At 40.4% G+C, this 24,739-nt stretch overlaps 1 protein-coding gene across 1 annotated transcript in view; it reads left to right on the top strand.

Annotated features, from left to right (window-relative positions):
* Window positions 1-24,739, top strand: part of SLC2A13 (solute carrier family 2 member 13) — a 222,952-nt gene that overhangs the window by 153,900 nt on the left and 44,313 nt on the right. The window contains exon 7 of the mRNA XM_054988163.1: window positions 10,177-10,302. Coding sequence (XP_054844138.1) covers window positions 10,177-10,302 — 126 coding nt within the window. The remainder of the gene's footprint in view (window positions 1-10,176; window positions 10,303-24,739) is intronic.

The raw sequence follows: 24,739 nt of genomic DNA, 5'->3' as shown, positions 1-24,739 counted from the left end.
TTGCAGCACTTGACTTCTGCCCCTACGATGTCAAACCAATCTGGCTTGTAGAAAGTCTTGCTCTGATCGAGGGCCAGCAAGTTTCATCAGATTGGAGGCAGGTGTTCAGTGGCGTGCCACAGGGCTTGGTTTAGGGTTAGGGCCTGGTACTTTTCAATATTTTTATCAATGATCTGGATGAAGGGGTAAACGGGCTACTCATTAAATTTGCTGATGATACCAAATTGGGAGGAGTGGCAAACACCCAAGAAGATATAGTTAAAATTCAACAAGACCTGAATACTCTGGAGAAGTGGGCGGTTGTGAACATGATGCAATTCAGCATAGATAAGTGCATGGTATTACATCTGAGCCACAAAAATGGGAAGCACAAATACTGGATGGGGGATACTGGCATATGTGAAAGAGATCTTGGAGTAAGAGTGGACTGTAAACTAAATATGAGCAGTCAGTGTGATGCGGTGGCAAAAAAGGCAAACTCAGACTTGGGTTGTATCAAAAGGGCCATTGCATCGAAATTGTAAGAGGTCATAGCCCCTCTCTATACTGCCTTGGTCAGGCTGCACCTGGAGTACTGTGTGCAGTTCTGGAGGCCTCTCTTCAAAAAGGATGTGGACAAAATCGAGAGGGTGCAGAGGAGAGCGATGAGGATGATCAGGGGTCCGGAGACTGAGCTCTACGAGGAAAGGCTGAGGGCCTTGGGAATGTTTAGTTTGGAGAAGAGGAGGTTGAGGGGGGACATGATTGCTCTCTTTAAATATCTGAAAGGCTGTCATTTGGAGGAGGGCAAGGAGCTGTTCCAGTTGGCAGCAGAGGATAGGACTCGAAGCAACGGGTTTAAATTACATGCAGAAAGGTACCGGCTGGATACTAGGAAAGACTTTTTTAGTCAGAGTAGTTCAAAGATGGAACCAGCTGCCTAGGGAGGTGGTGAGCTCCCCCTCACTGGCAGTTTTCAAGTCCTATGTTATTCAATTGTGCTTACTCTAGGCAGGCTGGGCTTTCAGAGCTCTCTCCCAGCTTGTAAGGAATAAAACTCCAAGTAACCGAGGCACCTACATTCCGAGGAGGAGAAGCAAAGGGAACAGGGCAACAAGATGTGTTTGTGCCTTACTGCAGTTTAATTACAGCTAGTTGTAACGTGTATGACCACAGTCTTTGTATGAATTTGAGTCCCTGGAGGTTAAAAAAACATCTAAATACTATGCCTAATTGTTGCAGATACAAAGCAGCATGGGCATATAGTGTTGCCCATATATTAAAGTTTGAGTGTTAGGAAAAGATCAGATGTAACAGCAGGCAGTAATAATCAGCCCTTTAAAATTAATCTTTGGCTATCATGGAGAAATTGGACCTACCAACTACCCAGAGGTCAACGTGACATTTAAAGCATAGGTGGCTGCAAGAACTGTAATAAGAAAGAGGTACTATTAGAAAGCATGCCTGAGTCATTCTGACCCTATCAAATTAACTTAGGTTCAAATCAGAAACTAACAATAGAGAGGATAGGGGGGATTAAAATTGTTAGGGGAAACATTTATTGAGAAAAGTTAAGAAGAGCTCCCTGCACTCATGACTTGTTAACATCCCTGTTTTAGATTGCGGAGAATGATATTTACAGAATTTGGGCAATTGTTTTTAATTGCTTTTTTAAGAGATCTTTTTACCAATTGTTCTGTATTTCATGACATAAAAGTACTTACAAAAATTCAGTAAGGCTGTGAAAAACAACACAAAACCATCGTCTATAAAAAGAAAGCAATCTGCAGAGGTTATAGCTTAATATGAGGTTAACATTTTCTGGCTTTCTTTTGTTTCTTCAAAGTAATCTGAGAGTTACAAAAAATATACCACATGCCCAAGGACTGCTTTACACATGACACTTTCCTTTAAAGCTATTATTATTGCAGATAAATAAGAATCTCTTCGCTTTATATTATTAGGTTTTATCGTTTTGTATCAATGTGAACAATGAAACAAAAGGGAGGGTCAGTCCTGGGTTTGTATCCTTTTGTTTGTAAAGTACATTGAAAGCATTAACTTTGTCACGGGAGTTGAACAGCTCTTGAGCACACTGACTTGCTAAACAATGTTCTTACAGCAAAACGAGCAGTCTGCATATATATAGCCTTTCATTTAGTCGTATCCCAAACCGAAGTTCTCTCTGTGATGGGGAAAAAATGAGATCTTTAATAATGGCAACTTAACTTGTAGAGCCTTCTCATCCAGGCCAGGGCCACAGAAAACAAAGCAAAGCAGGGAGGAAGTGTGTTAAGAGAGCTATTTATTGAGCTTTCCATCCAGCTAACTAGCACAGCTGACCACCTATACTTTGTTAACCAGAATACAGAGAAAGAAACATCAATTCCTCGTTATCTTTTGGCCCAACTAAATGCCTTTTCCAATGATGGAGCCATGCCACACTTTCACAGTACGCTTGAGTGCGTCTTTTCCCCATCGCTACCGAGGCAACGGACTCTCTGCCAATCAAGTCCTAGCAAGGGGTGCCCCCACCCAGCCTATAGACTTTGGAAACATTTGGAAGGGCGAATGTGCAGACTTCAGTCATAGGCTGCAAGTATGCGCATGCCCAAGTCTGTACTTCAGGGCAGGCAGCAACACACCAGAAGAACTGATTGGTCCCTAGAGCCAGGTCTCTGATTTAGCAGCTGGGGAACTGGCAACACTGCTGGGGCCGACAGTGCGGGAGAACGAACAGGCGTGGCTTATGCTTGTTGCCTCCTCTCAGACCTGCATCACCAACAGCAGACTCCCAAGGCAGATCATCAAAATGCCATCAGTGCGCTTGAGGCTTGGTTTTTTTCCTCCAGGTACAACCCTCATCTCCCCTCTATCTTTTGTTTGCTTGCACCTTAACGCCTTTAAAGGAAGATGACGCTTTTTCACAGCACTTAGACCAAAAAGTTTGCCTATTCATACTTTAGTCTATGTTTAACATTCAATTAAGATATAACAAATGACAGGCTAAAACAAATACCCTTTTTAAGTATAGTCACAACAAGCAAAAAGTAAATGCATTTTCAACTATGGGGCAGTATGAGAGATTCTGCTGTTCCTTATCACTTTCTGAAGGTCAACTTGCCATTCTTCAATTACCTGAACGTAGGTTTCCCAACATTACCCCCTCTTTTTCACTTTCTGAGAACTTCCTTGGGAGAGGGATCCATCTTATACTAAAATAAACAAGTACAACTGTGTTTGCTTGCCATTGCTACGACTGAGTGCTTATGCAGAGTTGGTGGTGGTTCTGCTACGGTGCAGTTGAATTGTGTTGGTTCTGTTCTGTGGTGTCATTGGCCATGGGTTCTGCCTGGCTTCTGTGAGTGACACTGGTTCTGTTGGGCTTGCAAGCCCTTTTTCATTTGGATTCTCTGGTTTGACGTTGGTTGTGCTGGGATTGTCTGGTTCTCTGCTGGGATTCTCTGGTTTGATGTTGGTTCTGCTGAGTTGTTCTCTTGAGATTCTCTGGTTTGATGTTGGTTCCATTGGGCTTTTTTGGTTCAGCTTGCATTGAGACTGGGCCTTTGGCCAGTGTTTCCTAGCCCCTGTGTGCTTTTGCCTGAAAGCCAGTTTTGAATTCCCCCTCCCCCACAGGAAACGGTAGGGCAGGGGGCACTTTGTTCAGAGGCCCTCATAATTGGACCCCTGGTTCCAATCTTCTTGAAATTTGGAGGTTCTTTAGTAGACAGTCAGGACTAGATTTCCTGCAATTTTAGTGAAGTTTGCTTAGACACCCCCCCCCCCCCCGGATAGTGGCCCTAATTGGGAATAATGGCTGAATAGATTGTTTTCCTGAATAAAACCAAATCTGGACACGGTACCAGTTTATTTAGAGCTGAATATCTGTAATGCAAAATATTTATGGTGTTGCAGATATCCAGATCTGAATAACACTGCACCTCCTAGTTTGTACTGTGAATTAGGTTTATACTATGTAAAATACTCTAAAGAAGGTATTTCCATTTTTGACTAATTCTAGCAGGCTGACATTTGCTTTCAGTGGCTACTGTCTTTTTACTAAGGTTTCTGTGGGACACTGAAAAATACAGTGCAGGAATGCATATTCAGGCAGTCTTAATAGTTAAAACCCAAGATTCACTTAGTTCACATCTTTGGAAGCATCCCTGTCACACCTAGGTAATTGTCCAGTGTAACATTTTGTCTATTTTCTGTTTCTTCCAAGAACAGACTGGATATTTATTGAAGTGATTTCAGGAGCTATTACTCATTCCAATTTGTATCCTTTAGAACATAATTTATATTTTATTCAGATATTAAAGGCAAGTATAGCTTTAAAAATTAGTCTGGTAGTTTCTATGCAAAATTCAGAAGAGCTAAATCTAAAGTGAACCACAAATGCCTGTTCGGATCACTTTTTTGTGCCCTAATCAAAATGTAATTAAAATTCTATTGCACAGCTGATGTTGTGGAGCTGAAGGATGACCTTATAATAAATCCTGAAATTGGCTAACTAATAAAAGCTGTTCTCAGGTACTCATATTTAACCTTTCTTTAGCATGTTTCTCTCTCTATCCACTGTCCTAATTTAATTTAAAACTCCAGAGAGTAACAGGACATATTTCAATATAAAAGTCCAGTAATCTCTCATCTTTGTAATATGATGTATAAGGCAAGTAGTGTTTTATTTTATGCCGGTCAAAGCATGTGTAGAAGAACTGTTCTACGCATACTGGAATACTATTTTTTGAAAAGATTAAAAAAAATAGTGGTTTGTCTGTCTTAGATTACTCGACAGACTAGGCTCCAAATTGCCAGAAAAGTAGCAAACCCTAGGGTTTGAAATATATACCAGAGAGGGGAGAAAGATGATGAGCTTTAGATTGGCTAAGCGGTTGGAGTAGCAGTTTTAGGCACCTCTGATAGATTGTATAGAATAAGGACATACAAGGAATAAAATGAGGGAGTCCATTCAGAATTAGGGACATTAAGCATATGGAAAGCTTTGCTTAAGCAAACGACGGTACTTTCTTTGCTAATAAATGGCTGGAATCCTGCCGTTGCTGGACTAAAGGACCATCCATGTACCTTCTAACTCATTCTTTTTACCAAAAAAGAAACTAATAGCAGCCCTGATAACTTATGGTCAAATTGTTTTTAAAAACTTGGTTATTGCCTTTCTGCAGTATCCTCACTCAGAATGGTGTAAACAGTTTGCAAAAACAAAATCACAAAAAAGCCAGAGTCTGGAGGCGCATGGGCATGTGCAAGGGGCATGTCCCTGCACACTAATAGTGTGCAATTTAGCATCTGGAAGAGAGGTTAGTTATAGGGATCAAGCACAATAAAGAACAAAAGGTGACTTTTCAGGGGCTTGCCAGGAGGCTGGGGAAAATAATTCTGATTGGCATTGGAAGGAGCTTGGAGTGGATCAGAAACGTGCCAGTTCTCCAGTCTTAAAAAGAAAGGAGGGAGTAAAGTTGTGAAAGAGGCTTGATCGGTCCATTTGAACAAGAACTGACTTTGAGGAAATATTTGGTAGGAATGAAATGAAGGCAGCCTTTGCCTAAATAAAATCAAAAAGAGTCCAGTAGCACCTTTAAGACTAACCAACTTTATTGTAGCATAAGCTTTCGAGAATCACAGTTCTCTTCATCAGATGCATCTGACGAAGAGAACTGTGATTCTCGAAAGCTTATGCTACAATACAGTTGGTTAGTCTTAAAGGTGCTACTGGACTCTTTTTGATTTTGCTACTACAGACTAACACGGCTAACTCCTCTGGATCTATGACTTTGCCTAAATAGCTCTTCTTGTGAAGATTTGATTGGATCGATACATACAACGTAACAGCCAGGGTGCCATGGTCATGCTGGGTTGGGCCTGCTTCTTAGGAAGACCCTTCTAAAGGTCTTGCCTACCTTAGCTCCGTCATCTCAGGGGGCTCAGATTAAACCACCCTAAGTAGCTAGTCCAAACCCAGATTCCATTTACTCGTTCACCTCCATTATTGCATAGAGATTTCTTTAAAATTTAGCAGACCATTCCAAATCCGGCAAAGGCAGTACAGCCAGGGCCTAACAAAATGGGTAGGAAGCGATGTCTACGAAGTAGAGCTGTATCAGTCTAGATAGTACTTAGAAAGCCAATTTATTTTTCCCATGTGGAAAAATGAGTTCACATGTGAGAAATAGTAGTGTATCAAAGCATTTCCAGTTTTTTCCCTATGCGCCTAAGCTCCGGAATTCTGTGAAAGCTTTCTAGCATGCTGTTCATTCCCCATCAATCACATGCATTGTTCTTGTGTATAAAAGCGAAGGCAAGTGACAGCAGAGAAGATGTGGTTGTGTAGTCTTCTGGTGAGTCTCATTGATAGAGGATAATTTCTCCCTTTTTGTCTCATTGTTTCACTGACAAGAATTTTAGCAATGCGCCTATCCACATGTATGCCTTATGCTTTTGAAACAGGTTATGTTCTTCTATTTATATCTCATATTCTTCAGCCAGTGAAGGCTCTCCAGGTGGCTTACAAGACTCATACTTTCCCCCAATTTTATTGTCTCACCTCCAGAGACAGCCATTAAACTATTGTTTGGGGTGGCAAAAGACACGATTCTGCCCCAGAGTATGTTCCACAGTATAATTGGGCTGCCCTGCCACGTGTTCAGTGTGTCTGTTCACCAATGACATAATGCCAGGTGCTGCAATTGATATGATAAAATACTTTTGAAGTGGTGATTTCGTTAGATGGTCTTATAATCTTGCCTTGTTAATTCTACTCAAGACCCTCCTTGTTTGTTACCTGTTGAACATCAGCCTGTCTATTTGAGAGTCCTCTAAGGGAACAACCCTTGTATACATAGGTTGAGATCCTGCTAGGTACCCCCTTGCTGCATCTCCTTGTATACTAATTCCCCCAACTCACAAGGAGACCCCCCCAATTTGGGTAACAGGATGGGAGACTTCTAGTGAAGACAAGAGTTGCAGAGGCAGGCAATAGTAAACCACCTTTGTTAGTCTCTTGCCTTGAAAAACCCACCAGGGTCACCATAAGTCAGCTATAACTCTCCTCTGCTGCTACATAATTCAAAATTTATCCTTATTTTATGATGAAAAACCTTTGAGCTATAATGTATCTTAAATTTAAAAAACGATCTTTAGATAGATTTTTACTCAAAAAGCATTTTATCAAACAAAATTGAATTTATATCAAAACAATCCAATTTTAATTTTTTTTAAATCATTGATTTTTATCCACCTTGCTACCAATGGCAGCAATCCAGCTAGAGCCCTAGTGGGTCCCCTCCCTGATCTACAGAGTAATGCAGGTGAAAAAAAATACTCTCTACCAATTAGGAAGAAAAGGTGGGTGCTATTCCATGTCCGGGGGTGGGGAGAGGCAGGAGGTGGGGCTACAGCTCTTTCATATAGGCTCCTCCAGTTTTTCCCCCGTTGACCCATTTAAAAGAGATCACAGATGGGGACTCTCTTCCCCTTGGGCCATCCTGCAAAGTCTGCCCCCACACCAACCCTTTTCAAGGAGGGGCAGGAGTATATGACTTAGTACTACAACCTATCACAAAAATAGCTCTGTGTTCTTTAACAAATACAGACTTTAAAAAACATTTTTTAAAAAATTGGTACGTTGTCATTAGAAAAAAATATTCCTTTCTTTTGTCACATGACCACAATGTTTGTTCTAAAGCAAAGGAAATTGGATCTGCTTTTCTCCCAGTTGAAAGGGGTGGGTAGGGAGACGGGAGACTGGATCGGATTCTATTAAATAATCTCTGTGAATGTGTCCATTTTGACAATGTGTTGTCTTTAACTGGAACTTGCTGTTAAGAATAACTGCTGTTTTCCAATATTGAGCCAATACGATTTAAGTTAATAAAAGTTTTGAAATCTCGAGTGTACTTATACATCGATAGTACTTTAAGAGACAAGCCATAACATTTGAGAGTGTTGGTTATGTGTGCAGTTAGGTCTCCACTGAGAAAAGAAAGCTACACAAGCTACAATATGATTTCTACATCAAAATTGTGTGTATTTCTGGAACATTTTATTCTACCTAATTGGGTTTAAACACCAGTGTTACAAGACCTTGTATTTTGCATCTGTTGTAGACTAACTCAATTAGCAGTATTCAATCAAGCCTAAATTGTATCTCAGTGAAATCAGTAATTGTAAAACCTAAATCTTATCCCATAAAAACTTGAATTAGTTTTTATTATCAAGATTCAGTATGAATGTATAAATTAGGGAAAGAGCACCTTTCTTCTTTTAATTATTAAGCATAAACTTCAAACTAATTTGAGGCCCTAATTCTAGTTAAAAATGGATTGTAAGCTCTTTAGAACAAGATCCTGTCATCTTGGATTCTAGAAAGTGCCATATGCATTAATAGTGATAAATAATGTGAAGATTTTGGAACAAAAATGGAATTAAGTCTTCAGATAAATTTAGAAAAATATTTTTCCAAGAGGAGATTTCTTTCACACACACACAAATTTAGGGGCATAATGTGGAGAGGATTAGAGATGCTAATAAAGTTTTTGGAAGCCCTTACCATTTTCTGGCAACTTTTACTGAACAGTAATTCTCTCCGATATTTATGAAGATTACTGCCTCACAGCTAAATGAGTATCAGTCATTTTTGCTAGTGTTTTGTGCAGCCACTGCAATGTAGGTCATTTTAAGCAAGTCATGTATACTGGAGTTATATTTCATTTGTGCATATATAAACAGTTTTCACTGATGACTAAATCTGCCTTAATGATCATTGAAACTTAATGAATCTCTAATACAATAGTGTCTTAATTCTTTCCTGTCTATAATGGGTAATTGTAGGGGTATTTTATCTGTTTTCTTGTGGGAAGATTGAAAGAGGAAATATTCACTGCTACCAGATGAGAAATTATCTTTCAAATTGGGATTTTGCCTGCAGTCATATTTCATGTATGTAAGAGCAGGCCAGCTTATTATTATTATTTAGATTTATAACTAGAGATGGGCACAAACAGGAAAAAAAATGAACATGATGTTCGTTGTTCGTTGCCATCCACGAACAGGGACTTACGAACAACCACGAACATGACCCTGTTCACAAACATGTTCACGGTTGGCTCTTCATGGGGGCCAGCAGGCTTTCCTTCAGCCGTCATCCAAGTTTGGTCAAGATCCCTACTGCACCACTCCCAGAAACCTTACCTGAGTAGGCAGCAGGAAAGTTACCAATAGAAAATAATAGCTTGGCCTCAGAGCCTGTCAGCAGTCCTGGAACCTGAAGGGGTAGATCCATATCCCACCGCACAAAGAAAATTCAAGCTCCAGTGCACTCTCCCTGTCTCTCTATCAAAATGCCAACAGCAGCTATCTCTCTCCCTCTACACTGTCTGCAAAGACTAGCCAGAGCTGGGAGCCCCCCCCCCCCCCGGTCTTAATTTTCTTGTAACAAATTTGGAGCTCCACACTTGAAAGGAAGACCTGCCTATCAAGCTAAATTGGGCTTAGATTGGGGTTTCCAGGGCAACAGCAGGAGTTCAGACAGAGTTCAGACAATCCCTGCCTAAGTTGCCAAGGGAATTGATTGCAGGTGCCAAATTGTCTGGCTTGACGAACAACAATGAACGAGGCTTGCAATGACCACCTGTTCGTTTAGAATGGGGCCTCACGAACAGTTTGTTCGCGAACAGCAGATTGGGCTGTTCGTGGGGTTTTTTTTGTTTGTATTGCTGTTCTTGCCCATCTCCATTTATAACCTGCTCTCCCTGCAAGCAGGCTCAGAGTGGGTAACATCAATTAATAAAAATCACATTAAAACACATTGTAGGAGTCCAGTCATTTCCTTTCAGCTTAAGATTCACTTAGTTTGCTTTCACCCAGTCCATTACAGATTCAGTATTTCCACTTCCTCTCTAGAAGCAGATAGAAAGAAGAGAGGGAGCTTGGTAGCATCCACAAATCTATGCTGCTGTATTCCAAATTCTGGGAAGCCTCTTCCATCATAGTTTCATGGAGATGTTAAACAGCATAAGAGATGAGGTCGTATCTTGTTCACTGGCAGCTAAATGACATGGAGTTGAGAAGCAGTCCTCCATTTTTCGAACCCACCGGAAACTTACCAATTCTTAATTGATGTTTTGCTCCCAAAAGATTGTGCTTACACTGCTGTGATTTTTTCATTCTTTCTTTCAGTTACTGTAATGGATGCATGCTGGATCCAATTTGTGGGTTTTGCTACAGACTAAACAAGTCAAGTGTTGTGGAGTCCTCCTGTGTTCCTGTTAATAAGAAATCTACAATGGAAGCTGCTTGGGGCAGGTATGTTGCTTTTGTTGTTCCTTAATTTTATCAGAGAGACTCAGTAATTTAAATATTGGTTTCCCATGGGGACCTATCCTTTTATATTAAAAAGTGCTGCTGTTACATTAGTCTTCAAAATAGCATTTGACATCATAATAATGTTCACCAGAGGTTTTCATTTGTCTAAAATTCTTTCATTTGGCTTTCATTCTTTTCGCCTCACTAGGAAAATAAAAACTCTCTTCAGTTGAATCATTTGTGGCTGCACACTAAAAGGTCACATCACATTTTTTTCCAGAACATCAAAGGCAAAGAAAAAACAAGCCTTAATAACCATTGTTATTAAGGCTTTGAAAAAATGTGATGGTCATAAAGCTAAAGAGGCACAAGTGATTAGGATTATTACAGAGTTATTACTTACCAGTATTGATGTGGGTCATATTGGGTTGTGTCATTGGCTGTATCTTGGATGGGTTTTTTTGTTAACTTTGGGTTGTGGGTTTGTTTTGGTGTGTTGTATTTTTCTACTTGTAATAAATAAAGGTATTGGTTGTTGTGGTTTTTCCGGGCTGTATTGCCGTGGTCTTGGCATTGTAGTTCCTGACGTTTCGCCAGCAGCTGTGGCTGGCATCTTCAGAGGTGTAGCACCAAAAGACAGAGATCTCTCTGTCTTTTGGTGCTACACCTCTGAAGATGCCAGCCACAGCTGCTGGCGAAACGTCAGGAACTACAATGCCAAGACCACGGCAATACAGCCCGGAAAAACCACAACAACCATCGTTCTCCGGCCGTGAAAGCCTTCGACAATACAATAAAGGTATTTTTAAAAAGTATGCTAGGGTAGACTAGCTATTGTTTACCTTTCTGCTTGCACATTTCTATGTGTGTACCCTTCTGCACTTCTATTAATAAACTCCTTTGTGTAAAAAACCCAAAAAAAACAGAATGCCAAAAAGCACACATGCATACTTCTAATACTAAACCCATGTACGTTTTGAGAAAAGTCACTGTGTACAAAGGAGGAATGACTACACTGGGTCTACTTCAACCTGTATATATGTGTCACACATGACTGGGGAAAACAATGGCAAACCACCCCGTAACAAAAAGTCTGCCAAGAAAATGTTGTGATGCGACGTCCCCTCATGGGTCAGTAATGACTCGGTGCTTGCACAGGGGACTACCTTTACCTTTTATGAGCTTTGTGCCTATATGCGTAGAGTTTGTACATGCTATCTACATGTTCTTAGGTATGTTGTGCATAATTTCCTGTTTGGACATGGGAAAATGTGGCAAACACAGCATCTGAAGCTATGTTCCATTTTCTCACCATTTTGGGGATATACATCAAAGAAGATAAGCTAGGGTTGCATCTGCAATCTATATTGTTTCTTTGCTTGACACATTTGCTCAAACATTTTAAAACCATTAACAGAACATAAAGCTTCTGTATTGATGGCATCAGTTAAACAAGTACAGAATTGCTAGTGGCAGGGCTTTTTTTCAGCTGGAGCGTGGTGGAACGGAGTTCCGGAACCTCTTGAAAATGGTCACATGGCCGGTGGCCCTGCCCCCTGATCTCCAGACAGAGGGGAGTTTAGATTGCCCTCCCCACTGCCAAGCGGCGCAGAGTGCAATCTAAACTCCCCTCTGTCTGGAGATCAGGGGGTGGGGCCACCAGCCATGTGACCATTTTCTCCAAGGGCAACCCACTGAGTTCCACCATCTCTTTTCCCAGAAAAAAAGCCCTGGCTAGTGGGATTGCTTGGGTAATAAGTTTTTTCTTTCTAATTTTATCTTTGTTTATTTTTAATTTTATCTTTGCTTATCATTTTATCTTTGCTTATCATAATGCAGTGCCTTTTGGCATATAATCAAGGTGGGCATGCTCAAATGAACACACAGCCACTGATGAAATGACAGCCCTGTGTTGAGTTGCTTCTGTAGTGTCTTGCTCAGTTTACCCCACATCCTGCATGATATAAATGGCTATCTAGCACGTGGGCTCATTCGTAATGAATCATTCAGATGCACTTTATTTTTAAAATGTATTGCTGGTCGAATGTTTAAGGATCAAGCCTAAACAAGATTACTCAAAGATACATCCTAGTTCATTAATTGGGGCTTAATCCCAGGAAAGTGTTTTTAGGATTGCAGTCTTAGCCGGGCAGCTTAAAGCTTTTGTTTCATCCTCTGCTTCTGAGTATAGGTTGATAGTGGATGAGTAAAGGTACTATTGAGATTTATGAACCGGTGTGGATTTTCCCTGTCAATTCTGGTTTCTTTTATAGAATCACAGCGGGTTGTACACTGGAAGCTTTTAGCCCTCAGTCCAAGCAGAAATACATATATTTCGATCTGTCAAGAATGGTGTTTCATCTTTTTATGAGAGATCCTAGGCTTCCATTTGACAGTTGCAAATACTACATGCCAGGTGAATAATTCCAATTAGAATTTGACAGTATTTTTCAAATTGCAGTTGTCAGTTACAGTAGAGGGAATAGGGAGATGTTATTACCTTGTGGTTACCAGGATGGCTGCTTGTGTTAGAGAGGCTGCCATGGAAAACTTGAAAAATAATCATACAGTATGTCAAAATGATGAGGAGCAAAGTTTACAGGAGCAGTGCTGTTGTCTCTTTGTTTCATTGTAAAGGAGGAACCTGCAGCAGGAGGAGAGGGAGGAAGTGCCGCAAGGAATAGCTAAAAATAATAAAAAGAATGCACTGTTTAAGCTGCTCTTTTATTAAGAGTTTAGCCAAGACGACCGATTCAGGACAAGGCAGAATTTCATCTACTACTTCTGACTAGGACCCAGCAGAACCTGTCACTGAGCATGGAAAGATTATGTTCTAAACTTCATTGGTGTTGTAGATTTCTTGACTTACAGTTCCTGGATTCTGCTGTCAGGAGTGTGCATCAAAAAAAAAAAATCTGGGATTCAGGGATCCCAGAAAAATCTGGAATTCCCCTAATCTGGAAAAGATTCTCTGATCCATCTTGGACAGATCAGAGAAATCCAGGTTAATTCAGCCACTGTGGAAAACTATCTAGGAGCTATCGGGGGGGGGGTGTTATTTTTTTAACCAAACTCCACCAGACTTTTAGGGAACCTGTTCATGACTGTCCTCTACAGACCCCCTGAGTTCATGAAGATTGGATCCAATTCTGTGGGCACCCAAAGAAGTGCCCCCAGACACTCCATTGTGCCCCGGAGATGTGCAAAGATCCTAAGTTCCTGAATTAATCACCTTAACACACCCTACCGATCTCCCCTTATCCATTCTCCCATTCTCTGGTGATTCAGGGCTCTGATAACCTTACCCATCCATCTATCACGGGTCATCAATTATAATTAATAACTTTAGTCAATTATAATTAATAACTAAAGTTATTAGGAAGATTCTGTCAAACATTCCAGTTCTTTGTCTCACCCCCGGAGACAACCATTAAGTTATTGTTTTGGGGGCAGAAGATGTAATCTTGCCCCAGGGCACGTTCCACAGTATAATTGGACTACCCCTCCACTTTAGTTCTGCTCCAAGACCAGCAAACAGTACAATAAAAGTATTGAATAGCGAGTAAAAGCAATACAAGTATAAAATAGAATACTATCTAAAATTATACATAAGAGTTTAAAATTCTAAGATCTAAAAGTTAATATTAAGATCAAATGACCCTATCTGTGCTTCTTTGTCTCTTCCCTAATTCAGTAAGCCAACCAACCAAACTTGGCAACCATCCTAGTCAGCTTTTGATTATCACCTGCAAGCATATTTGACAGAAGTATCGTTCTGTTGCCACCAGGGTAGGAATCAACAATAGGCATAACCAGAGTTTACCTAATATTTTGGTATAGGATGCATTCAAAAATAACATGTTCTAACGTTTCATCAGCTCCCGTCCCACACATACAGCCTTTCTTCGAAGATTTAGTAAATCTGGCCTCCAATATAGCTGAAGGTAGGGCATTATACCTTAAAAGAGTAAAATTTCTCCTATGGTTACTGTTATCTAAAAATTTAATATAAGGTTTCAAAATTATCTTATTAAGTGTAGTTACATCAAATACAGGATTCTTAAAAGAAAGAACAGCTAATATGGAGGGAGTAAATGATTGTAAGTTATAAGTTGATGCAATAAACTGAACACAGAAACCAATGAAAATAAAAATACAGGATTCTTAATCGTACTCACATCCATCTGCCATTTGACATCTAATATTCTTTGTTTTAAAATAGTTCTAGCCTGAGCATAACCCAAAGCCTGCATATACTGCTTAGAGAGACCATAATAGTTCAGTTTGACCTCTATCTTCTTCTGCCATGGGGAAACAAAATTATCTTGCATCATAGTATGAGTAAGACCACTAGGTGAGAAAATCAGTTTTAACCTATAATTCAAGGCAATAATCCACAGTTTTCCCTGTACCGAGAGCAGGCCTGCCTTTAAACGAATTGCAGCATTTGAAACACTTGTTGAAACTTGGAAAATAGCTCTTAAAAATTTCAATTTTTCAAAAATTTTGACTCCACCTTAGTTGCGTACATGCCCCACCTTCGGATTTTCATCCAAGCTCTTCTGCATTGACATGCTGGTCACTCATCGCTCAGTGCTCTCTCCCAGACGCTCTCACCCAATCCCTCAAACTATATCCAGTTTTCACCCCTGCTTTCTGGTTAGCTTTTTGTGTGTGTGTGTTGTGTGTTTTTGTGTGCTGTTGACTTTTACTATATTCAATAAACCCCCCTTTTTGATTGAACATCTACCTTGTTATTGAAAGAGTTCTCTAGCAGGGACAGTCCTCATATACATAGATGTAGATCTCGCTAAGTTACGTGCCTCTCGCTGCCTCTCCCAACTCACAAGGAGACCCTTCCCATTGGGTAGCACATGGGCTGGTATTCGGAGTATGTGGGTAGGGTCCAAATTGGGGTGTTCATTTTATGTTGGGTCAACTGGGTCAACTGCCCCTCCTGCTGTTATCCTACCTAACCTTTAAATCTTGGGAAGAACACTTTCCCCCACCTGTCCAACACAGACTCGCAGAGGATGCCATTACAGGTCGGGTTTACTTCATTCATTCCAAAAATCTAGCGCTGGACAATTGAAGCACAGCAAGGTTTTTTATTTTTATTTTTTTTATTACTGTGAAATAGAAAAAATAAGAAAAGAAAACAAAAGAAAAAAAAGGAGTGCTGTCTACAAAAACACTATAGGCAAATCTATACATGGATATCTATAAAAGATTTCCAAATATGTACAAATAAGTCCATAATTGCCTTCTATATGCGATACATTTAAATGTTGATAAATGTATAAGGTCTTCAATCCAGTATTTTACAAGAAGTGGGCTTCTGCCTTTCCAGTGTTGAAGAATAAGTCTTTTAGCAAGTATATGGGCATGAAGGGTGCATTTCCATTGACCATCAGTTAGATTCCAAGAGACAGGCAGGTAGTTTAACAGTACATTACATCCTCAAAAATAAGTGAGTTTTTTAACACAAAATTAATGACTTCCAAAAGGGCTGAATAACTAAACATGTCCAGAGTGTATGCTTAAGAGATGCATTTTGTGAATTACACTGCCAACAGTTAGACACTGCACTTAAATCTTTAGTAAAAGGACTGTGGTGTCCAATATACCCTAAACATAATTTTTTGCTGACTAAGACAACTTAAGATTCATAGCAGCAACAGGTTTATCACTTAAAGCCTTATCCCATTGCATTTGCAAAATTGGATGCTCCAGATCGTCATTCCATTAATCTCTAAGACTTATGGCTACTTATGGTGACCCCTGGTGAGGTTTTCATGACAAGAGACTATCAGAGGTGGTTTGTCATTGCCTGCCTCTGCAACCTTGGTCTTCGTTGAAGATCTCTCATCCAATTACTAACCAAGACCGACCCTGCTTAGCTTCTGAGATCTGATGAGCTCAGGCTTATCTGGGCTATCCAGGTCAGGATATCATATTTATTAACCAACCTCAAATGTTTATATACAAATATTGTAGATTTTGCTTTCTATATTGATTTAATAAGCATCTCCAACAGTGGGAGAGATTCTGAAGCACTCGAAGTTGCTGGACCGGATTTGGACACCAAATGTTGCAATTGTAAATATTGCCGTTCATGAGAAGTTGGCAAATCATATTTAGATCTCAGTTGAAAAAATGACAAGAACTCATTATTCTTACCTATCAATTGATCTAAAGTACAAATTCCCTCATCTGTCCAAGCCTTCCATTAGGAAAGATTTCTTCCCAGTTTTTAATCTGGATTTGACCATAATGTTACTTTAGCATGTGAGAACGGGTCAAAATTGATACTGTTGTAATATTATATACAATACTTCTCTGGCTGCAGAGATTTTTGGAGAAAAAAAATCCACTTTAATATAAATAGACCCTAATGCATTCCTTTTAAAAAGTGGTTCTAAAAAAGAGGCCTCTCTGAAAGAGCCTAAAATGGATACTCCAGTTGAGAGGTGGGATCCCCGTAATTTGTAATCACTAACAGATATGCCTGATGATAAGCAATAAGGTCCGGAAGACCAAATCCTTCTTCATTAATTGAAAGTTGTATCCTCTTTGAAGAAATCTTGGGTGGTATTGAAGCCCACATAAATTTCTGAAACAAAGTATTAATTTTATTAATATACCTACAAGATATATAAAAAAGGATTGCATGCATAACATGTATAATTCAAGGTATAATACTCATTTTCTGTGTATTTACTTTACCCCATAATGAGAGGTTTAGGCTTGCCCATCTATCCAAATCCAAGGATATATCCAAGATCAGTTTATTAAAATTCAACAAAATCATGTCCTTAATATTCCTTGGGATTAATATTCCAAGATAAGTAATAGCATCTGGCACCATCGAAAATGTCCCTCAGTAATTACACTCTGTGATATATTGTCTCCCAATGGAATAAATTTTGATTTTGTCGACTTAATTGAATAACTAGACAGATCACCAAAATTATTAATCAAACTCGTTAATTCAGGAATGGATGACTGAGGTTCTGAAATAAATAATAAAAGATAATCTGCATATAAAATAATTTTAAATTCTAGTGATTTATATATAAAGACACATATATTATTATTTTGTCAATAATAAGAAGCCAGAGGTTCCAAACACAAATCAAAAATGAGAAGAGAAAGAGGACAGCCTTGCCTAGTACCTCTATCAAGAGAGAATGGTGCAGAAAAAATGCCATTGGTCTGTACCCTAAATATAGAGGATGAATACAAAATTCTACTCCATTTCAAAAATTGAAGAGGGAAGCCAAATTTAGTCAATGTAGAGAAAATAAATTTCCAATATATTTTTTCAAACGCTTTTTCATCGTCAAGTGAAAGAATAGCAACTTCTATTTAATGCAATCAGATCAGCAACCAATCTAAGAGTATCAGATCATTGCCTACTTCGTATAAATCCTATCTGGGCTACATGTACCAAAGTTCTAATAAGCTTTTTGAAGTCTGTTAGCAAGAATGGCAGTTAATATCTTAGTGTCCACATTCATCAAAGAAATAGGTCAAACATTTGCACATTGATTATGGTCTTTGCCTGGCTTTGGAATGACAGTAATATAAGAATCCTGCAATGATGCTGGCAATACAGATCCAGGATTGCTGTGTCAGATGAGACAGTGATGGGAAATTTTAATAAACTGATCTCAGATATATCCTTGGATTTGGATAGATGGGCAACCCTAAACCTCTCATTATGGGGTAAGTAAATATACTCAACATTGTATATAAAAAGGGACTGCATGCATAACATGTATAATTCAGTGCTTAACTTAAAAATAAAATATCCACATTTGTCATATATGGCATTCAAACAGGGTGGCTTTAAGCTACTTTGGAGCTCTGGTTGAGAAGCCAAACTGAGACACAAGCAGCTGTTTTGCCTTCAGAAAACGGCAGCCCAGGCCTTGGGTGTCTTAATAGTCAGACCCCTCCTCACACTAAGAAGGCAGTTTATGGATGGAATATCATAAACACCCCTTCCTCATATATCATAAGTCCAAGGCACTGCCTGGCCCAGAGTAGATGCCAGCTGGTGGGAGCCTGAAGAATTACCAAAATGTGAGTCAGAGCAGCTGATTGACTGATGCTCCTCCATGCCCCAGATAGAGACACATAATTTAGAACAACGGGGCTCCCAAGAAACTCCTGACTCACCTCATCAATGGCCGATCTTACTTCCCCACACCCACCTAACCTAATCAAAGCTATTCAGCCAACCTGGTAACTTTTCCCATCCAGTGCTTAAAGAGTCATCAAGCACTTTTTTACCTGTAGTCCACCCTAGATAGGACCCATCATACCTCTCCCAACTTATTGTCCAACCTCTGAACAATCCATTAAGTTACTGTTTGGGGGGGAAAGATGTCAACTTGCCCTGGGGAGCATTTTGCGCTATAACTGGCTTCCTTATCCACCAGTGTGTGTGTGTGTGTGTGTCTTGGGACACTACATACACCCCCCAATCCATTTGGACCTTTTCTCTTCATTGTAAAATGCTGGTCGTTTTGCTGCTGTCTTCATGGACCTAAATCTTCAAGACTCGTAATTATCACCCTCCCTAAATTGCTTTCTCCCCTTTCCTCGCTGATTTTCTTAGTTTGCCTTGTGTGTGTGCTGTGTGTGGTTTTTGTACATTTGCCCTTTTTATTTTTATTTTAATAAAAAAACCCTTTTTGGTTGAACACCTGCCTGATTTATTTGAGAGTTCTCTAAGGGAATAATCACTGTAAACGAAGGTGGAGAAACCCAGTTGCCCCCTCTTGTTTGTCTCCTTAAAGCTAATTCCCCTAACTAATTAGGAGACTACCTATTTGGGCAACAGATGTCTTTTTCCACTTGTGTGCTGTTTTGCAGAAACCTCAACAAATGGCTTGTCTAGTCAGTTCTACCTTGTATGTGAAGAAAAGCCCATCTCTGCTAGCAGAAGCATTCAGTTCACATCATGGTAACAAAAGATGGGAAAGAGGAAAGGAATATAGTGCAGAGTGCAAATCACCAAATGTTGCCTTGGAGTAATAAAAGGCTACAGTCATTTATATGCAGATTATTTCATGTTAATTGAATATAGTATGAACCATATGCTCGGTTTTGTCTTGTATTTTCATTTTGTTTGCGAACTAGGGAATTTTTAATTTGGTCTACTGCTGAAACATTAGGAGGAAATAAAACAAAGTAAGCTCAACCGAACACTTGTTCACAAATGCATATCAGATACAGAGTTGCTGTATTAGTTTTCCCTAAATCCCGCCAAAATTATGTGTAGCAACAACTGGAACACTGGGTTGGGTAGAGCCACAGAGAGGTGGCCCAGGGCACAGTATATAGTGTTGGGCCCTCCTTTTGCATCCCCCCCCCCCATGCTGTCAGCAGATAACATCGCATATTTGAGCACATAGAATGTCAACATAATAAATGTTTGGTACATAAGCTTGAATTGTGATGAATTCATTCATAAAAATGAATGTTGGTTCATTGGATATGCATACAGGCTTTCTGTTAGACTCTGCAAATCATGGTCCTGAATGTCAAAGGCTGGACGGGGGGTCAACATGTGTTCATTTTAAAAATCATTCTCAGCTCCTTTATGGGTCTTCAATATGGATTCTCGAGTGAATAGGAAACTAGATCACCCATTTTGCCATTTTCTGAGACGTATTACGGGAACCTCAAAATGTATAGATGAGATAGTCTTAAGATTAGAATTGGGTCAGGGCTCTATTGAAGCCAAAGCATAGTTGCATGCATTTAAACACAGGCTACACGTCCTTTTCTCCATTAAGATGGAAGAACTGCTCTACAAGCTAAATCAAGACCAGTTCTACTCTCTCTGGATGCAAGAAATGGACAAGAAACTATCTAGTCTCAGTCTACCAAGGAATGATATACTGAGACTTGGGAAAAGTGAATCTTTACTAATTACCAAGAAATGTATTAAAAAAATCTAGATTACTCTTGCTCAGTTATACGAGCTCGGAGAGTATGCTCTAGCCAGTTGGTTTTGAGTTCTACCAAGTTCTTTGGCATCCTTCCATCTCCAGTCATTCCAGCCTACACTAAACACCTAACAGTTCCTTGTTACTGTAGAGCATTTATGCTCGAACACCTAGATGCTGCCTCCTCAGCAGTCCTGTGTTGGAGATTCTATAATTTACCAATAGACTCTGGCAGTGCATTTTGAAAAAGGTTACCTCCTTATCCCATATGATATTGGAATGCCCCATTATAAACTTTATTGTGAATTATGGATTGCTCCTATTTTAACTAAATTATCTTCCACTGTATCAAAAGATAATGTAGTCCCCTTTCTGTTGGTGGATAGAGATCCAAGGACTACATTGGCTGTGGCCAAATATCTCTCCACCATACTTTCCTTAAAGAAATAGAGTCTTTATCCACTGCTCAAGATCATTGGATCAAAGGAGCTTGAAAGAAAAGGCTATCTAAGATAGTTGAAATCAATGGCTTTCTTTAGCCCTCTAATAGGATTGAACTGTTAGAGCAGTACATGTCTCCTAAAGACTACTGATCTTGTTGTTGTTGTTGTTGTTACCCCTCCCAAAGAAAAGGAGGTTATTTTGACCCCATAAATCATTGGAAAAAAGTGGTTTCCCCTTTTAAAATTTTCTGCAGACACTGCACTCCTGTTATACCTTCTCCCCAATGAACTGCAGTGCCTTGAAGTCCTTCTCTTCCCTCCCCACTGCCTTTCATTTTTAAGTTTGAGGTACATCAGAGGTGTAAAAGGGGTCATTCTGGCCCCCAATAGACTTGCCTTGAAAGTGAAAGTACTCTGCATAATTGTATTTGGGGGTTCTAGTGTGTGAGGCTCCTCCCTCACTGGCATCCCCACCTGACGGCCTGCCATCCTACCAGCTCTCCAGGCAGGTGTCCTCTGGACTCAGATGGACAGGGAAGGGGGTTGCACCACCTTGTTCCTTCTCCTGCCCTGGGAGTAACAGCACACTCCAGCTGCCTCTCCCTGCATAATCCTCCTCGGCCTTCACAGGAACCTGAATTTAAAGGCCTCCCCTTGCCCCACCTCCCTGGCTCTGCCCCCAATCGCCACCCAGTCTCCCTGACTGGCCCTGCTCCCTGATAGGAGGGCTGGGTAGACGCTGCAGTCTCCTGGCCCCACCCACTCCATCCCCGCCTAGGGTGGGGCACTTGGTCTGCCCTCTGCCTGGCTCGCCCCTGCTGCTTCTGAACCCTCCCCAGTGGCTCCGTTGGCAGCTTGGGGCCTGGGCCTGCCTGGCTTGTGCTGATGGCAATCTCCTGTGGGCCTGGATGAAGTGGAGCCGTCTGGGCAACTGCAGAAGGAGGGTGAGTCTGCTGAGTGGCTGCAGGCTGTTCCCCAGAGTTGTGCCTGGGCGTCGGCTGCAACTGGCCTAAGGGTGAGGGAGGCCTGGGGGCCTGTAAAGGCTCCTGCAGCTGAGGTACTGCCAGAGGCTGAGCTGTAGGGCCTGAAGATGGTGCCTGCTGCTGCAGGGCTGGTGGTGGGGGTGGACATAAGGATGGCGTTGCCGGACATAGTGACCTCAACAAATATTGCAAAATGATTTTAGCACTGTTTCCATGTATAAATAGATGGACCAACATCTATTAACTCCATTTTATCCAAGTAGTGTGACTGTTTGCAACTGTCTAGTTTTTATCCTGTCTATGCCAATACCATCTAGATGTTTAGTCAGTCCCTTTGTAATCGCATTTAGAACTCCTATCACTACTGGAGTAACTGTTGTACATTTCTCCCAGAGAAAGTGAACTTCAAGTCTTAGATCTTGCTATTTTGTTATCTTTTCAATATCTTTTTACTCTATTCGGCTATCCCTTGTGATTGCTACAGCAGCTTAACCTCAGAAATGATGCTCATTTATTTGATACAGGAGTGAGTTTTGTTTGTGCTTTTTTTTTCTGGGAAGAGATAAACAGAAGTGTTCTATTTCTGTTGTTGTTGTTGTTGTTGTTGTTGTTGTTGTTGTTGTTGTTGTTGTTGTTGTTGTTGTTGTTGTTGTTGTTGTTATGTGACGTTATCACAGTCCACTAGCTGTTTGGGCTGGAATTCTTGGTCCCTCATCACCTCTGATTTTATCCCAGAATCTAGGAGTCAATGAGGTATCACTTTACTATGTGGCATGTTCCAAGCAGTGCAGCAGTTTGCAACTGTCCAGTCATTATTCTGTCTATGCCAACAAACCCTTAGATGTTTTGTTAGTCCTTTTGGAATCTCTCCAAGTGCTCCTATCTCTACTGGAATAACTGTTGTTGTTGGTGTGTTGATATGCTTCAATATTTATTTAAATCCTCTTTAAAAACCCAAGTATCTACTCATATAAGTGTAAAAAATCATGTAAATTTTTTTCTATATACTCTACTGGCCAGTATATATAGAATATATATACTATTATAGAAATAAATATGTATAGAAATAAATATATAGAAATAAAGATACAGAATATTTATTCTATATATTCTACTGACCAGTGGATAGTCCACCTATTTTTAATATTTCTCTGTAAGGCATCAAATTCCACAGCTGTCAGAATGACTGACTTCAGCCATGTTTGGGATGGTACAAATACTGCTAGAGTTCATACAAATCTAGTCACAGTTGTCAAAAGTAATGGGCTGTTCATTAATGAATGCTACACTCTTTTCACACCATTTCACATAAATTAGTCCCTTTTTAATGTGTGCACATCAGTGTTTATTAAAGTTGCTATATTGGTTCTGACAGAAATAGAACACTTCTGTTTATCTGTTCCCAGAAAAACAAAAGAAAACTCAAAATCCTACATCTTGTCAATGTGCATCATTTCTTAGTTCAAGTAAAAATTGAGAATTTGGTTTTTTAAAATATAAGTATGTGTGCTGTTCTTTGACACACATTGATCTTTTCCCACTTGATTTATTTTTCTCTTTCAAAGAGCAGGAAAGCTAAAAAAAATAGCAAAAACCAGAGAAAGCTTTGTACTCAAATTATTTTCAGTTGTTTTCATGAAAAGACTCATTTTGTTGAGCTATATCTGTATTTATTTATGAACTAGCTTGATACTCCTGCTTCGCTATGGTATTTAACTACTTTAAATCCAGTTATAATACTTATGGGTATGTAAGATTTTTTGGTTTGTGGGGGTGGGGTTGAGTTGGTTTTGTAGTATAATAGCATAGTACCCAAGCTTCACAAAGGTGTTTGAATAAAGCAAAGCGTTTTGTTGCCAAAAACTGATGAAGTGAATTTTGAAATGAAACATTTATTGAAGAGATTTTAAAAGGAAAAGATTGTGGTGTACTAAATAAAGTGAAAAATACATACAACCATTTTTTCTACTGAAAGAGCTCTTTGTAGACCACATTGGTGGTTTCCCCCTCAGGTGCTAGGATCACCAGGCTGCTGGGTGAGCTCACTCTGGAGCAGGCCACGTAGAACTGCCCATGTGAGAAGCAGTCCTCCCTCAAGTCAATTCCTGCCACCTTCAGTGTCTGCCCCTGGGACTTGTTGATTGTCATAGCAAAGCAGACCTTGAGAGGAAACTGCAGTCTCTTGAAATCGAAGGGGTCATCTGATGGTATGAGTGGTATGCGTGGTATGAACACCGACTCCCCCCGAGCACTGCCGGTGAACAATGTGACCTCAATGACGTTCCTGTGGAAGGCTTTCACTTGCATTCTGGTGCCATTGCAGAGTTTGAGTGGCCTGAGGTTCTGGAGTAGTGTCACGGGAGCCCCCACTTTGAAGAGAAATCTGTGGGCTGGGAAGCCAGGAGGGTTGAACATGTTAAGGAACTCCACAGGGTAGTGGACCGCATCATCCATTTGCACCACTGAGTCCACAGATCTGTACTCCATTTCTGCCCCTTCAAGGTAGTTAAGTTGTGTTGTATTAATGATGGCACCCTTGTCATTCTTGGGGGTCAGAATAGCACACTTGCACAGCCAGTCCATAGACTTCTCCATGATAGTGGCGATATCAGGGTATATTGTGGCTGTTAGATCTGCTAGGGTCGTCACTACTGTGCTCAGGCTAGGCAGGGATGGTCACCTTTCCCTTGGACTCGGGATACTCTCCATCCCCTATTTTTAGTAGGATTTCAGAGAATTCCCCGGCGGACACCTTGCCTCTCAAGTGGACCCTCATGTTCTTTCTTAGTGAGAGTTTCCTGATGAGGGGCCACAGATACGACTCCTTGACACTCACAATAACCTCGTCAGCTCGAGTTCCCCTTGGGACTACTGTTTCATTCATGATGGCAGCCTTGTCATTCTTGTGGGTCAGAATGGCACACTTGCACAGCCAGTCCATGGACTTCTCCGTGATAGTGGCGATATCAGGGTATAACTTGGCTGTTAGGTCTGCTAGGTTCGTCACTACTGTGTAGAGATGGGCACGGACCGGCATTTGCCTACGGAC

Source organism: Eublepharis macularius, chromosome 9 (assembly GCF_028583425.1).
Source record: "Eublepharis macularius isolate TG4126 chromosome 9, MPM_Emac_v1.0, whole genome shotgun sequence".
Classification (NCBI taxonomy): domain Eukaryota; kingdom Metazoa; phylum Chordata; class Lepidosauria; order Squamata; family Eublepharidae; genus Eublepharis; species Eublepharis macularius.
The sequence above is the reverse complement of the archived record's forward strand: the minus strand, read 5'-3'. Positions and strand labels throughout refer to the sequence as shown.